The sequence below is a fragment of the Scyliorhinus canicula genome, chromosome 9 (assembly GCF_902713615.1).
Source record: "Scyliorhinus canicula chromosome 9, sScyCan1.1, whole genome shotgun sequence".
Lineage (NCBI taxonomy): Eukaryota > Metazoa > Chordata > Chondrichthyes > Carcharhiniformes > Scyliorhinidae > Scyliorhinus > Scyliorhinus canicula.
Genome location: NC_052154.1, coordinates 20,649,283 through 20,665,984, shown reverse-complemented (window position 1 = coordinate 20,665,984; position 16,702 = coordinate 20,649,283). Strand labels below are relative to the sequence as shown.

The window sequence follows — 16,702 nt, the reverse complement described above, 5'->3', positions numbered from 1 at the left end:
CCCAGCTGTGGTCACTGCTCCCAATGACACTGCTGGGACTGAACAGTTACTGGTCATTTGATTGGCTGACAGCTCTTGGGGATGGGACCTCACCCCTTAAAGGGCGGAATCGAATCAAAACGCTCAGGTTGTGCATAACTCTTGTCCCAGCATCAGCCAGCTGCTTTGAATATGTTATCTGTTCCCATCTTCCCACAGAATCTATTTATGTCCTTTATCATTTGATGTGTAGTATTTCTCCTCAAAGTTCAAAGTTCCTTGTTGCATCTTTCAGCTCTGTGAGTCTATTCTTTAATAATAATAATAATTTTTATTAGTGTCGCAAGTAGGCTTACAGTAACACTGCAATGAAGTTACTGTGAAAACCCCCAGTTGCCACATTCCGACACCTGTTCGGGCACACAGAGGGAGAATTCAGAATGCCCAATTCACCTAACAAGCGCTTTCGGGACTTGTGGGAGGAAACCCACGCAGACCCGGGGAGAATGTGTAGACTCCGCACAGATAGTGACCCAAGCCAGGAATTGATCCTGGGACCCTGGTGCTGTGAAGCAACAGTGTTAATCACTCTGCTACCGTGCCACCTATGCGCTTCCACTTCTGTCGATCCAGTGGATCCCCATCAATGGCTTCTCTTGTCACCTAGCCCCCTTTGACAACCCACACTGTCAGGAACTATCCTTGTTTTTCTATCTTCATTATTTACATGAAATTAAAGGGCCAGCTTCCATATGAATGCTGCTGATACCTGTCACAAGACACTTCATACAACCGATCATCAGGAAGATCAAAACTCCCACCATCAATTCTCTCTTCCCAATGCTTCTATCTCCAGTCATTTCTGAGCATTAAAACCCATGCACAATCAATCACCACTATTGACTATTTCCAACACTTTCCACTTAAACATCTACCTAAACCCTGTCACTGTTGAAGTAGTTCGCTTAGCTTTGTTCACCTTGATATTTGGTTACTCCTTTCACTGCCCATTAGCTCCACCTTGGCCAATATGCAACTGTGTGGGCCTGTCCTGTCTTGTATTCATCCTAACTCATTCTTCACTCTTCTTTTTACTGACCTACATTGAATTTGTGTCCTCCGATATGTCAAAACTTCTCATCTCACTCTTCAAATCTCTCCATGGCCTTACCCTAACATATCTCTACAACCTTTTGATCATGTAAAATCATCCCCTCCTACACTCTTCAATTGACTCATTTTTTGTGTATGTGTCTCCATCCCTTTGTCCCATAATTGGTGATGATGCTTCGCAACCTTAACCTTCGGAGCTCCTTCCCTGGATCCCTGCTCGCTCCGTTTCTCCTTTTTTAAAAGACTTTCCGAAACGTAACTATTTTATCAAACTTTTTCTCACCTTGACTAACCTTTCCCTTAAAAGCTAGGCATCCATTTTCCTTATGCACTTCCATTCATCAAGCACCCTGGAGTGCCAGATGAATGCAAGTTGTTGTGGAAGTGCTATCACTCATTGAGTTATATTTTGTTTTACCAATGCAATTCTGGGAGCTAAGCCACAAGAGTAAAATTGAAGTTTAACTGTAATACAGAGTTAAACAAGCATGAACCCTTTTACACCTCCTTAGTCTACTATACTTTATCTCGATCTTGTTTCCACTTGCTGTTGTTTCTTTTGCGTCACCGTTCAACTCCAATTGAGCATTTGGTAAAAACTGGATTTGAGATTTAAAATGAAGAATTTTTATGTCAACTGTTATGTTTGTAGTTGCAAGCTCGTATTGGTTAACCTATAAGTAACTTTGATGTTTTATTGTGCATTTCCCAAGTTATAGACTAATTTATTTGATCCTTAGAATTAACTGCCCACCAAACTGTTTGGAGGAGTTCCCATTCTGGGCACGGGTTATCGGCAACAAAATCTATTCTGACGTAAGTGTATTTTACTTTGCGTAGTGGTTACACTCACTCCTGCTATAAAATGTAAGTGTTTGGATCAAGCAGTAGCTGTGGAAACTCAAAGCCAAGATACCCCCTTTGTGGGATAGGCTGAGCAGCTCATGTTCACAATGCCTGACTCTAATTCAATGTAACATCCCACGAGCAAAGAAAATTTGTTTACCTCCGCGGAAAGTTCACCGAGTATTCCGCTTTTAATTTTGCGCTGTACTTCCACTCACGTCATAGCAGTGTTTCTAAAAGCTGGAGAACAGCAACAAGAAAAGGGAATGCCAGCTCAGGAAATTTCTATTGCGGTTACTTTATTCCCCATAGAATGTTTAAAGCATCCTGGGGGGGTTAATCTCTCAGTTCTGGTTTCTGTGTGATGACCAATTGTGGTTTTGCTGCTGGTTCATTCCAGCAGATGGTGTTCTGTTTCCCAACTCCCTCTGTGCCTATTTTGCTGCGAGTGTCATTTTTCTTCATTGATCGCTACATCCACAACAGACTAGATAACTATTACTGGGGGATTTGTACAATGTATATAATCCAAATCAATAAGTGCTTTCCTCCACGTAATGTAAAGTGTCTATGCTAAATATCCCTTGCAGAAAATACATTGTTTTTTCTTAAATTTAGAGTACCCAATTCATTTTTTCCAATGAAGGGGCAATTTAGCGTGGCCAATCCACCTACCCTGCACATCTTTGGGTTGTGGGGCCGACACCCACGCAAACACGGGGAGAATGTGCAAACTCCACACAGACAGTGACCCAGAGCCGGGATCGAACCTGGGACCTCGGCACCGTGAGGCAGCAGGGCTAACCCACTGTGCCACTGTGCTGCCCAGGAATTGCATTGTCAGGCTGTCGGAGGAACAAAACCAGAAAAGGCTTGTTAGACAATAGGACGATTGCAATTAAAGTCATTCAGAGTGGAAACAGGCAAGACAAATTCAAAATTTAACGAGTATTTATTTGGAGGGGAGTGTTAATGTGCTTTGATTTAATAATTGTGGAATTAACTTCTATACGAATTTCTATAATCTCTCCAGCAGATTTTTTTAACAATTCCTTTTTGCAACATTAATGGTAATAATTGATTTGCCAGATGAGGGTTCTCCATTGCGAGTCCCCCCGCTTCCGCTGCTAGCGAGGACGGAAAATTTGGCCGCGCCGTTTGCTCGTGGCAGGATTCTATACTCCCGTTGTTAGTCAATGGGAATTTCCATTGAAGCCACCCCATGCCGCCGGGAAACCCACGGGCGGGGGTAAGCTGCTGACGACACCACGGAATCCCATCGACCAGAGAATTCTGGCCTATATTTGAGACTCTTTAATTTATCTTAGTGAGCAATTTTAATGGTTTCTTCTATGATTTAGAATCAGTCAAGTTGAAACCTAGGATTCAAGTTGTAGCACATAGTCCATTTTAGTTTAAAAGTGATGTCCATCCGTTTTAGTCTCTGCTCCGTCGTATTGACTACATGTGAAACAACCATGAACATTAATAAAGTAATTGGCTGAATGGGGAATTCATATGAATGGTCACATTTTCCTTTAAGAGTGACAATCAGGGTGGCATGGGTCTTAACTGCAGACTTTCCCAGAGTTAATCCATTGTGTTCCACCTAATGAACAGCTTTTACAGGACTTGCCTAATTATGTGTCAGAATGCATTACCGATAAGGAAGGAGATGAAAGGAATGATTCACCGTATGTAGGACGCACTTTGAATAGTGGTGGTTTGCCAAGAAAAATCACGAGCAGTGTCAGATGGCACAGCTGCGAGCTCAAAGAGCGAGGAAGGGTATATTGTCTGACCATCAGGCTGGAAGCAAATTAATGTAACTGGAAGAGAAAAGAAGGAATGGGGAAAAGCAATGAACGTTTCACATAAACAAACTAAGGCAAGATAAGCATTGCGATAAAGGAGAGAAAATAAAATAATAATGAAGAAAGAATTTGGGCTAGGGTACATGAGTGGGAGAGAGATGAGTCAATGTCTGTACCTGCCAATCATTGAGTTTGTCTTGTGACAAGAAATAGTGCTTAAATAATAATGCTTGATTAACAAGGACATTATCTGCATTAACCTGATTCACTAGATTGCATTTAGAATCTAATTGGCCTAACTAAGCAACTTCTGTGGTTCTTCTGATGAGCTTTTCCTGGCTTATGCTTTAAACATTAGCTTATTGTAAATATCTTGTGAAGTTTTATCCACCCATTAGAGATGAATTTCAGCACATCTTGTTGCGCATTGTGTCGGCAAACATAAAGTACCCACCTATGGCAGAGTAATGATTTCTTCCCAATAGAAGTACAAGGAGGTCAAGTGGCACAGTGGGCAACATCCCTGCCTCTGAATCAGAAGCTCTGGGTTTGAGTTCTACCCCAGGACCTGATGGTCAAGGAAGGTCCATTCATAAAGGAGCCAAACAGTCTGAGTGTGTCAACCTGCAAACATCCTTCCAAGCAGGCCAATGTCTGGCGGTAAGAGCGAGAGAGACTCCTGGTCAGCCACGCTTGATGTGGAATGCCGCCCCTCAAGCAATAGACTAGTGACCTGGGATGGGATTCTCCCCTACCCGGCGGGGTGGGGGGTCCCGGCGTAGCGGAGTGGCGCCAACCACTCCGGCGCGGGCCTCCCCAAAGGTGCGGAATTCTCCGCACCTTTGGAGGCTAGGCCCGCGCCGGAGCAGTTGGCACCACGCCGACTGGCGCCAAAACCGGCACCAGCGACCTTTGGCGCCCGGCACCGGGGCTGGCCGAAAGGCCTTCGCCGGTTTACGCATGCGCGCTGGGGGATTCTCTTCCGCCTCCGCCATGGTGTAGGCCGTGGCAGCGGAAGAGAAAGAGTGCCCCCACGGCACTGGCCTGGCCGCCAATCGGTGGTCCCCGATCGCGGGCCTGGCCACCGTGGGGGCACCCCCCAGGGTCCGATCACCCCGCGCCCCCCCCCCCCCCCCCAGGACACCGGGGTCCCGCTCGCGCTGCCGATCCCGCCGCCACCAGAGGTGGTTGAAACCACATTGGCGGGAGAGGCCTCCCAGCGGCGGGACTTCGGCCCATCGCGGACCGGATAATCGCCGCAGGGGGCTTGCCACTCGACGTGGCGCGATTCCCACCCCTGCCAATTCCCGGGTGGCGGAGAATTTCTGCCACAGCGGGGGCGGGATTTTCGGTGGCCCCGGGCAATTCTCTGACCCTGCGTGGGGTCGGAGAATTCCGCCCCTGTTCTACGAAACCCGACAGAAGTCTGCCTTAGTGCATCACTAGGTGTTGGAAGAGAATTGGAATATTGATACAGGGCTGTTAGTGGACAGGTGTTTCTATTTTGGTGAGTTTTGCAGTACACAAATCATCACGATTGCCCATTGGTGCATGGTGTATATATAAATGGGCAAAAAAAATAATGTTTATGCCGGTAACTAGTTATTCCGAGAGACACCGTTTTGACGTAAATCTGCTGGATAAACTAAATCATCATCTCACTCAGTTTTGTGTTGATTACAAGATCGTACTGCACTTATGGATGGCTATTTGAATTCATCCTTCCTGAGAGATCCTAAGGATCCTTGTTGCATCCAAATGTTCCCACGGATTTTTACTGCTGCATCAGGAAAGTTATTCTCTCCAGCATTCTCTGCACGTAGAAACATTTCCATTTTTATCAGTTTGAACCTGTGTACCCTTGTCCTAATTTAAATTCCAGATTTGTTTTTAATATTTAGAGTTGCATATCAATGACAGCAGACAAACAGGCCATTCGGCCCAGCTGCTTTATGCTACTGTTCATGGGCCACACAAGCCTCTCCACCCTGCTTCCTATCACCTTACCAGAATCTTTTTCTAGTCCTATGTCCTTCATAAATCTATTTAGCTTTCCCTAACGCATCTATGCGATTTGCCTCAATAACTCCACGCAGTAGCAAATTCCACATTTCAGCAACCCCTCCGGGAAAAGATGTTCTATCTGGATTCCTTAGCAGATTTATTAGTAACTATTCCATTCATAATTTTATGTGCTTCTTTAAGGTCATCTCTTACATAACTCCCTTCAGGATTGAAAAAATTTAAGTATCCCCAGTCTTCCTTCATAACTCAGGCTCACAACATAAGACCTTGTGGCTGTCCCCTCTGCTGTCGTCAGTGCTTCAATGACTTCCTTGTGTCACGGTAACCAGGACGTGCTCGAAGTGTGGTCTGGCAAGAACATTGTATGTTTGGTCGTGGATCTCCTTGGCTTATATTCCACTGTTTTGGCAAAGTAGCCCGACAATTTGCTAATTGCTGTCCATTGGTTGGGCATGTTTAGCAGGCTTGAACCTTCAGCTTGCCAGTTGATATGTTTACCTACAATCTGGATGATCCTGGGTGAATTGGGAAAATTCCAAGCGCAAGCTTTAGGAAGAGGTCTTTATGCATTTTGTTGTTGCTCACTCACTTGTGTGGCTGCTGTTCACAACCCGGGTAAGGCTCTATTTTATCTGTTGAACTATATTTCTCTCTGGGTCTCAGAATGAGCACACACATTAACTTCATCAACTTCAATAGCTGTAAATGAATAAAGTAATCACACTTGAATGTACACCATTCTTTGGGGTACTCTAAAGTTCGCTAAAAGCATCTACTGAAAGAATTAAAGTAAATAATTTTAATAATCCCAGTCGAAGGCAGCAGCACCATTGGAAATTAAAATCTAAATAGGGTTGTTCCTTTGCAAAATACTTAAGCCAAGAGTTTGAGTTAAAGAGCAATCCATTATCTTATACCAACTTTATATAATTCTTATCGAAAGGCCCTGGATGCGATAAATCCTTGTGACTCTTCAATAAACCTGGTTCTGCTAATGTATGGAAACACTGTGTGACTATGACTAAAGTAAACGCATTCCTGCACATCTCCAGAGAGCTCTGTTATACACAGTGTCAGTAAATCGAGGCTGACAGATAGAGCACTGCCAGCAATGGAGTACAGCTTCTCCACCAGTGTCCAAGATAGAAAAAGAACAATGAGACGTTAATGTTGGTTGGTCTAAATGTAAAAACATTTTTTAAGGTTACGCCCAGTTCTTTTACTGCAGTACAAGCAGGCCTATGTCATGCTGACCCAAGGCTATAGTTGCTTTATTATTCGACAGTTAGGAAACCTGACTGTTCTATAATATTCACTATTTATAAGTAAATCTGCAAAATTAGTACACTAAAAGTTCCGTTGTCCGACACTCTGCCAACCCGAATTCTCTCTCTCTTAACGGATATTTTGGGGTGGGGTCTGTCAGGTCTGTTTTTCGATTGGTGACGCCGTACTCAATGGTAATGGTTATCGACGGCCTGTCCTCACACCATTCACATGCTCCCACAGCGCATGGGAGACCTCAATACCTGCACAATTATCCCGGAGATTTCGCATAGGATGAAAACGTGGAACTCTCCTTAAACTTTAACCGGCACATTTGATTAACTGCCGCTTTCCATTCTCGGAGCATGCCGGCTAACTAAAGATTTTCCTACACCCAATTACTTTGGATCATATGATTCTAGGAGCAAAGAAATGCTTCCTATTACCCAGTGTTAGTAATAATAAGTGAGACATTACAATTAAAGTGCAGCGTTTTGGACTTCTTTGTGAAGGCTTGAATTTGGACATGGTGTTTGAAGGCATCTATGTTTTTAACCTGCCCTTCAATAATCATATTAGGTGCACCCCAAGATTCTACTCCTGGCCATTTAGATTTCCCCACTTACATGTTACCTTTTGATGAGATTGGCATTAAGTCAGTTTCTAACTGTAAAGTGTCACCATATGGAGCAAGCTCTACTTCATCACTTACCAGGCTCATGATAACTCCTGTGTTGTCTGACTGCTGGGTACGTTTCAAGTCAGGGAAAAGCAATGACCCTTGCAAAAAAGTTTTGCTCCTTCAAACCTCTGCATATTAACCCTGATTCTGCGCCTTTCGCAGATGTCGGGTGGAGATTTATGCAGAGGCGGTGACCCACATGGCTGTTTCTACGGCCATCGGGCCTTTAGTCAGATCAGGGCGAGACTTCTGCCCCTATCTGGAAGGAAGCCCTGCATCTGAGAGCTGCCAAGCTAGCTTTATAGACCCAGCAGCGCCACTGGGAGTGGCAGACACTGTCGGGACTGCAGGTCATCCTCAACAATGATCATCGCTGGAGTCGGATAACAAGGTGAGCGGGAAGGGGTGGGGGGGAATTTGCTGAGGCCAGTCTGGCCAGCACGGTGGCACAGTGGTTAGCAGTGCTACCTCATAGCGGCAGGGACTCTAGTTCAATTCCGGCCTTGGGTGACTGTCTGTGTGGAGTTTGCACTTTCTCCCCGTGTGCGCGTGGGTTTCCTCCAGGTGCTCTGGTTTCCTCCCACAGCCCAAGGATGTGCAGGTTCGGTGGATTGGCCATGCTGAATTGCCCCTTAGTGTCCAACATTGTGCAGATTAGGTGGCGTTACAGGGATAGGGCTGGAGAATGGGCCTAGGTAGGGTGCTCTTTCAGAGGATCAGTGCAGAATTAGGGGCTGGTTTAGCTCACTCGGCTAAATCGCTGGCTTACCAAGCAGGCCAGCAGCACGGTTCGATTCCCGTACCAGCCTCCCCGGACAGGCGCCGGAATGTGGCGACTAGGGGCTTTTCACAGTAACTTCATTGAAGCCTACTCGTGACAATAAGCGATTTTCATTTTTCATTTTCAATTTGTTGGCCGAATGGCCTCCTTCTGCACTGTAGGAATTCTGTGGTTCTATGGTAGGTCACGGCAAGAGGGGATGAAGGGGCTGAGACTGGGAGGACATGTTGAGGAACAGGTGGGCACAGGTAATAACCTGAGGAAGCTGTCTGCATTGTGCACAAGGTGCCCGAGCACCCAACCCCCAACAAAAATACCAGCAGTGGTTGAAGGAGCCCCTTAATTAGTCATTTTATGGCCCAAGAGCAGCAAACTGCCGGACGCCTGGAATTAGGAAAATCTCAATCTGGGTAGGCAGGTAACTGGGATGGCCCCACCAAATGTATGTCTCCCTAGCTGCCTGTCTACTTCCCGGGGATGCCAAGTCCCAGCTGTTAACCCAGGTTGAACCAGATAGTGCTCATCTTCAGTTTGACCCAGAGTTGAATTTCGAACCTCACATCCCAACCACTGTTGGGAATCCCAAAAACTGTTTATTCCTTAAATGCAACATGGTGCACCACCAAACCAGATCTCATTCTCATTGCTTCCTAAGATCTGATCCATGTCTTTATCGTCTCCCAACTTGACTGCGTTAATGTTCTCATTGTCAGCATCTCAAGCTTCACCTCATGTAAACTACAGCACATCCACGATTCTGTCCTTCACATCGCATCTCATAGCAAGTCTGAGTCCCATATCAGTGCTGGCAATGTCGATTGGTTCACCACTTCCCGACATTCCCAATTGAAAATCTTTGTTCTCCTTTATACCAATTGCTTCGCAGCCAGACTTGTCCTTAAAGTTGCAACCTTCTCTAACCGATACAACAATCCCTTACATTTATGTAGCGCCTTTAATAAAGTTAAAAGCCCCACCGTGGGAAATGCTCCACTGGGTGGGATTTTCCAGCCCCTCTTGCTGGCGGGATCTTCCATCCCCGCACAAGTTTTCCTCCCTCCACCCATGTGGTGGGTCGCCTGGCAACGGGGCGGACGAGCTATGCAAAAGCCTACAGATTCTGGTGGGACTGGAAGATTCCACCCGTGGTCAGTGGCGAGATGCCTCTGTCATGGGAAACCCACCGAGGTGAGTGGATAAATGTCCGCCAGTTCTTTTTTCTGTTTAGCTGTTTCATTCAGCTACTTTGGGCCTGAGCTCTAAAAAGCCTCTTTAAACACCTCAGCTATGCTACTGCTCACCCATCCTTCAAAGGTTCAAAGGTTAGGTCATCCAGAATGAACACACTATGGGAGGCCCGCCCCCCCCGCCCGCACCCATACCAGTCAACTCCAACCCAATGACACAACTGCAGAAAATGCCAGCTTGACACTAACTGCCATGACATCTGGCAGTGCCACCTGGGCACCTGCCAGGGTACCCAGGTGGAACCAGCAGTGCCAGGGCACTATCCTGCCCAAAGGGCCTGCAGCTGGGGGCCTCCGGTTCCCTGGGGGCCCCCACAAGTGCCATTCCGTCTGAACAGCGCTCGCCCAAGGTCTCTGAGGCAAAGGGGTTGAATCTCAAAAGCCTCAGGTACCTCAGGAATCTGCACATTAGAGTCAGACTAGCTGTCTCGCTCTAATGAGCAGATTTGCCAAAAAGTGACCCCGCCCATTCTGGGCAGGATTTACATCGCAACGTCTCACGAGATTGAGTTGGATCTCGTGAGGCATGGTGAGCAAGGTAGATCCTGGGAGCGGGGTCTCTGGCTTTCATCGGCCACGCTGCAGCGCAACAACACTTGGCCCATGACAGAGTGTAGGCTTACCAGTTATTGGTGGGTTAATTAACTGAAGTGTGAGAAACAGGTTCAGACATTTTACGGCAGAGAGTCTGGATTCCCAGTTTAGTATGGATTATCCAATGGAATCAGGATTAGCTTTTAGTTATGGATTTTGTACAAAATTAAGTTTTGAAATTTCTATTTCCAAGTTCAAAATTTTGCTGCTCTAAAGTAGCTAGTGATTTGTTTCTTCTGCCTTGTGTGATCAGCGAGCTGTTATGTGCGCAGCAAGTACCTTTTAGCAAATTAAATACAATTGTGCTTCCTTTTTGGGAGGAATCATACGGAAGGCATAATACAAATAGGTTACAGTGTATATTAATAGCAACCTTAGTCAGCTTCAGCTGGATTCACACTGTTCACTATACATAGCAGAAGGACTGCAGATGTATAAAAATTATACTAATACACACAAGTGGAGGCTTAAACAAATGAATTGAGCTGGCAACCAGGTAGTTTTAAAGAGCTCCCTGCTGCGGGTTTGAGCTCTGAAATAGTTGACTTGCCCATTAGCTAGCTCTTGTGGTTCTTGACACTGCATGGTGCACATATGCTGCCTTTTGTCAGTTGGGATGTGAAACCATTTTTGAGAGGGAATTATGCCGTTTGCACTAGCAGTAGGGCAGCATGGTAGCTTAGTGGTTAGCACTGTTGCTTCACAGCGCCAGAGTCCCAGGTTCGATTCCCCGCCTGGGTCACTGTCTGTGTGGAGTCGTCATGTTCTCCATGTGTCTGCGTGGGTTTCCTCCGGCTGCTCCGGTTTCCTCCCACAAGTCCCAAAAGACGTGCTTGTTAGGTGACTTGGACATTCTGAATTCTCCCTCTGTGTGCCCGAACAGGCGCCGGAATGTGGCAACTAGGGGCTTTCCACAGTAACTTCATTGCAGTGTTAATGTAAGCCAACTTGTGACAATAAAGATTATTAATAGAATCATTGCGAAGGACTGAAGAGCAAATGGCGAGCAGTCTAGGGGGGGTGGCTTAGATTGATTTGAACCAGGGTGGCACAGCGGTTAGCACTGCTGCTTCACAGTGTCTCGGGTGACTGTCTGTTTGTCTGCGTGGGTTTCCTCCAGGTGCTGCAATGTCCTCTCAGTGTCTGAAGATGTGTAGGTTAGGTGGATCGGCCACGCTAAATTACCCCTTAATTGGAAAAAAATCATTTTATTTTTAAAAATCGCAACGGCAATGGAAACAGACAACCAAATGACGTAATGTCGACCGGAATCTTTTTGTCAAATAACCATTTTGATTTAGAATGAGGACACCTCACTTTTCTTTACACCCCCTCATTCGGCTAACCAAGTCTACAAAGGACAATAGTGGCATTTCCTTCTAATTTGCTAGTACCACCCTAACCACTCAATTTGGGCTGTAAACTGAGTTGAGGGGATAAATGGCAGAAAAGTACCTCAGAAAAAAGAGAACTGGCTGCCGGAAATGAGGTTACCATCAATTTTATACTAAAACTGATAAAAGTCTTTCTGACTCACTTGTTAGTGAAAGAGATATATCAGAGGCAAATTACACCAGGAACATTTCCTCCCCGAGAGTGTGCTCCAATATGAAAGCTTGTTTCATCTTTGCCATATATAGATAGAATTTCTAACGGCAAGTGTTGCCAAGATTTCAGCTGCACAAAGCGCTGAAGGATTCAAATAATTTTTCTGCTTCGCCTTCTAGAGATCGAGTATCTGTCGAACAGCAGTACATGCCGGTGTGATTAAGAACCACATTGGGGGTCTTGTAGACGTGAAGCCCGTCGAGAAGAAGAACCGATATGCAGCAGCCTCCAAAAATGGAATTCAGTCAGAGAGGTAACCTTCAGAAAAGAAGGAGACAAATTGCCCGTTACATCTTGTTACAAGTATGGTTGTTTGAGATGATGGTGGATGGCTGTTTAAATTTCTCATCTGTAGCAGGCTGAGCTAAGAAGAAATATTTGACGGGAAATAATCTTTACTCGCAATGATTTCAGCTCAGAAGGAGACCATTTGGCCAGTCGTGTCTGTGCTAGCTCCTTGCAATCAACATCCTGGGGGTTACCATTGATCAAAAGCTGAACTGGACTAGCCATATTGATACTGTGGCTACCAGGGCAGGTCAAAGGCTGGGAATCCTACGGTGAGTAACTCACCACCTGACCACCCAAAGCCTGTCTACCAAATACAAGGCACAAGGCAGGAGTGTAATGCCTAGATGAGTGCAGCTCCAACAATACTGAAGAAGCTCGTCACCATCCAAGGCAAAGCAGTCCACTTGATTGCTCTCCCTTCCACAATCATTCAAACCCTCCACCATTGACGAACAGTGGCAGCCATGTGTGCAATCTGCAAGATGCACTGCAGTAACTTACCAAGGTCCCGTGGACAACATAAGCGCAGCAGATACTTGAGAACCTTACCGCCTGGAGGTTCCCCTCCAAGTCACTCACCACCCTGACCTGGAAATATATCGCCGCTCCTTCACTGTCGCCGGGGGAGCATCCTGGAACTCCCTCCCTAACAGCACAGTGGGTGTACCGACACCTCAAGGACTGTAGCGGTTCAAGAAGGCAGCTCACTGCAACCTTCTGAAGAGCAACTAGGGACGGGCAATAAATGCTGGCCTAACCAGCGACATTCTTGTCCAGAAATTAATTTTTTAAAAAGAGCAACTTGCCTTGTCCCACTCCCTCACCTTTCCCCTGTTGCCCTGCATTTTTTTTGTGTGTCTTGAGTTAATTATCCAATTCCCTTTTAAAAGCCACATTTGAATCTAGTTCCACCGCACACTCATGTTCACCGCACATTCCAGATCCTAACCATTTGTTGCAAAGAGATTTTTTTCCGCATGTCCTCTTTGGTTCTTTTATCAATCAATTGGGCAGCACGGTAGCATTGTGGATAGCACAATTGCTTCACAGCTCCAGGGTCCTAGGTTCGATTCCGGCTTGGGTCACTGTCTGTGCGGAGTCTGCACATCCTCCCCGTGTGTGCGTGGGTTTCCTCCAGGTGCTCCGGTTTCCTCCCACAGTCCAAAGATGTGCAGGTTAGGTGGATTGGCCATGATAAATTGCCCTTAGTGTCCAAAATTGCCCTTCGTGTCCAAAATTGCCCTTAGTGTTGGGTGGGGTTATTGGGTTATGGGGATAGGGTGGAGGTGTTGACCTTGGGTAGGGTGCTCTTTCCAAGAGCCGTTGCAGACTCGATGGGCCGAATGGCCTCCTTCTGCACTGTAAATTCTATGGTAAAAATCACATTAGATCCGTGTCCCACTGTTCTCGACCCTTCTGCCAATGGGATCAGTTTCTCCTTATCTACTCTGGTTATCTACGGTAACCTGGGGCTGGGATCGAACCCAGGTCCTCGGCGCCGTGAGGCAGCAGAGGTGGTGTGAAGTCAATGGGAAAAAATTCTTTTGGACTTTGTGCCTGCGCCTCCAGAACTCCTCTGGAATTAGGTTGGAAACTCCCTTTAAGTGGCTGAGTGGGACTTTGCTTCTTGTTCACAGTGATGTTCCTGAGATGCTGTGTCAGATCCATAGAGACAGTACACAAGATGCTATCGCTTCATGTTGATCATCTCTGTCATTTGTGTTCTTTTCCAGTATAAAAAATCCTCCTGACGGGAAAGCTTTCAGAATATTTGCAGTGGCATGAATGAGGGATTAACTGTGAGAGAACTCTTCTGGGTTTGCCAGACTGATTTCCCAGAGCAGGAAGCACGAGCACAAGAAATATTAGCAGAAACTGTGCACATTTGACAGTCATGAACATCTTCATCACAGGAAAAATTAAACAACGTTCTCAGACTACATATCTTGCATCTCATCTGCCAAAAATAATGGACTCTGGTTTGAACATTCCTATCACTTTTGTACATAATAAATGTAATATTTTGATTAAAGGCAGAAATATAGTTATTTACAGCGGTGCTGGTAAGTCTATAAGTTAAATTGCTCAATATTAATATAGGTAAATATTTACTCTTAGTCTGATATATATTTCAGTGCAATCTATTGTATTTGGGTTTGTGAGTCTCTTACGTTTGTTTTCCTCACTGCAAATTGGCTAAACACCATGGGCTGGATTCTCCGCTGTTGGGATTCTCTGTTACACTGGCAGGGCACTCACGCCCGGGGATTTCCCGATGGCGTGGGGCTGCCTACAATGGGAAACCCCGGGCAGGATTCTCCGCCAGCGGGAAGCTCCGTTTTGCCGGAGCCTGGCGGTTTCCCGACAGCGTGGGGCTGCCCCACAATGGGAAACCCATTGATCGGCATGCGTAATGGAGAATCCCGCCGGCGAGTCGAGGCAGAAATGTGGCGGAGAGTCCAGCCCCCAATTGGCTGGCTGGCAGGACGGAGAATCCCTCTGCTGGCGGGGTGTGCTGTACAAGAAAACTGGTGCGGCAGGACAGAGAATCCTGCCCCATGTGTGTACGTTTTGTGAAAGAAATTTTGGAGCGGAGTTAAGGGGACTTCATAGCAGCTTTTCATTTGGCTGGACAGGGTATAAAGGCTGGTAAATATTGGTGGACATCCAGGTTAATCTACCAAAATATTTGTAATGCTATTTCCTTTTACACAGCAAAACAATGGTGACTTTTCTTTGGAAGATACTTGGAGGCTGAGTTATTTGCATTGCTTGGATGGCTTGAACAACCAATTGTGTTCACGGTTATTGTATCGTGTAACTGTTAGATTCTAATGTATGTAAGCTTCATCCTCGATCTTTGAACTCTGAAATTATAACCTTGCAATCTGTACTTACATCAGTCCCAACCGATCAGATATCCACAGGCTCATTCTTGGGCTTGCTAACCACAAGGTCATATTACACCAGTAACATCACAGCCATGGTACATGACGTGAGACAAGAGGAAGGAATTTGTATATTTTATATAAATTATGGTGGACAGGAAGGAATTACACAGACGTTCAGGCGGTGCCTCATTACCTTTAAGTTTGTAAGTGTCTTGTGGCTGTGCCACCCGTGTGAATACTGGCTCAGACTAATTGAGGACCATATTCCACCTTTGCTTGTCTAATATTCCACAAATTAACTTGATTAAAAGGTAAATCAAATCCAAGTGAGGCAATGGCCGGAATTCTCCTGTCGTTGTGATTCACCTCTCCCGCCGGCAGCGCACCCACGTCTTCGGGGCTCCGAGCAGCGCCGCGTGGTTACAATGAGAAATCCCATTGACAAGCGGCAGGAAGATAGAATCCTGCCACCAGCGGATGGCGCACTGCCGAGAGGCGCGAGGCTGGGGAAACCGGGAAATCCCGCCCTCAAGTAAAAGCAAAATACTGCAGATGCTGGAAATCTGAAATCGAAACAGAAAATGCTGGAAAGACTCCGCAGGCTTAGCTACATCTGTGGAGAGCACAAAGAGTTAACATCCTAGGTCTGTGACCTTTCATCAGAACTACCTAGGCAAAACGATCCCTTTTGCAACAATGCTATCGTAACTCCCAGTTTATTTAATTATCCTCAGTGCTTGTCAAAAACTTGTTCCTTATCCTTTGAGTGCAGTATGCTCAGTTCGATAGACCACACAACACTGTCACACAGCTTTCCTGCTAAGAATTATGTGCAACTGGTGCCCTTATGTACTTACCTGTTCACCTGCGTTACCAAAACTATAGTTATGGTTGAAAGGTTGGGAGTGAGGGGGGGAGGCGGGGTAGACGGAACCTTAATTTAAAACCAAATCTTCCGTCACATCAATAATCCACAGGGAAATGCACATTTATAATGAGGTGACAAACATAAGCGATATTAGATAAATGGATTCATGCATTGCAGTCACCACTCAAGTTAAGTTTTCTTTTAATTATCAGAAAAAAAAATTAAGTTCTCTTGCTCATCCATTGCATGTCTGCAAACCATTAGCGATCTGGAAGATTCTTCCAGAATTAATATTTGCAGGTGCAAATTCTGATCATACTATTAAATATAATTTATTGTGCTGTGTCGGGCCAACGTGGACGGGGATAGCTGTCCAACCACTTTGATTTGTGTTATGGCATTGTGTATGTTTTCATAAATATATATAAAACTATGTACACTGACAAACCGCATCAGCTATTTTTAATACATTTATGAAACAGGGTGCATCATTTCATGATAAAATTAAATTTTTCTGTCAACTGACCCTATTGTATCTTGGATGGGAATTTTTAAACCTCCCCCTGTTATGTGGTGGAATTGAATGGACGTATTTGTTGGCTGTAATGGCAGCGCAAGGATCAAGCTGAACTGAATGCTCTAAGAGGCTAAACAAAAATGAAACAGTGTATATTGTGTAACTGAACTGTGTTTGGAA

The 16,702-nt window shown here is 45.6% G+C and overlaps 1 protein-coding gene across 2 annotated transcripts in view; it reads left to right on the top strand.

Moving 5' to 3' along the window:
* The window catches only part of LOC119971138 (cysteine-rich secretory protein LCCL domain-containing 2-like), a 58,418-nt gene extending 44,124 nt beyond the window's left edge, over window positions 1-14,294 (top strand). For both annotated transcript variants that reach the window (XM_038806311.1, XM_038806312.1), the window contains exons 13-15: window positions 1,833-1,908; window positions 12,075-12,208; window positions 13,980-14,294. In XM_038806311.1, coding sequence (XP_038662239.1) covers window positions 1,833-1,908; window positions 12,075-12,208; window positions 13,980-14,031 — 262 coding nt within the window. In that variant the 3' untranslated portion in view covers window positions 14,032-14,294. The remainder of the gene's footprint in view (window positions 1-1,832; window positions 1,909-12,074; window positions 12,209-13,979) is intronic.
* The last annotated feature ends 2,408 nt before the right edge of the window (window positions 14,295-16,702 follow it).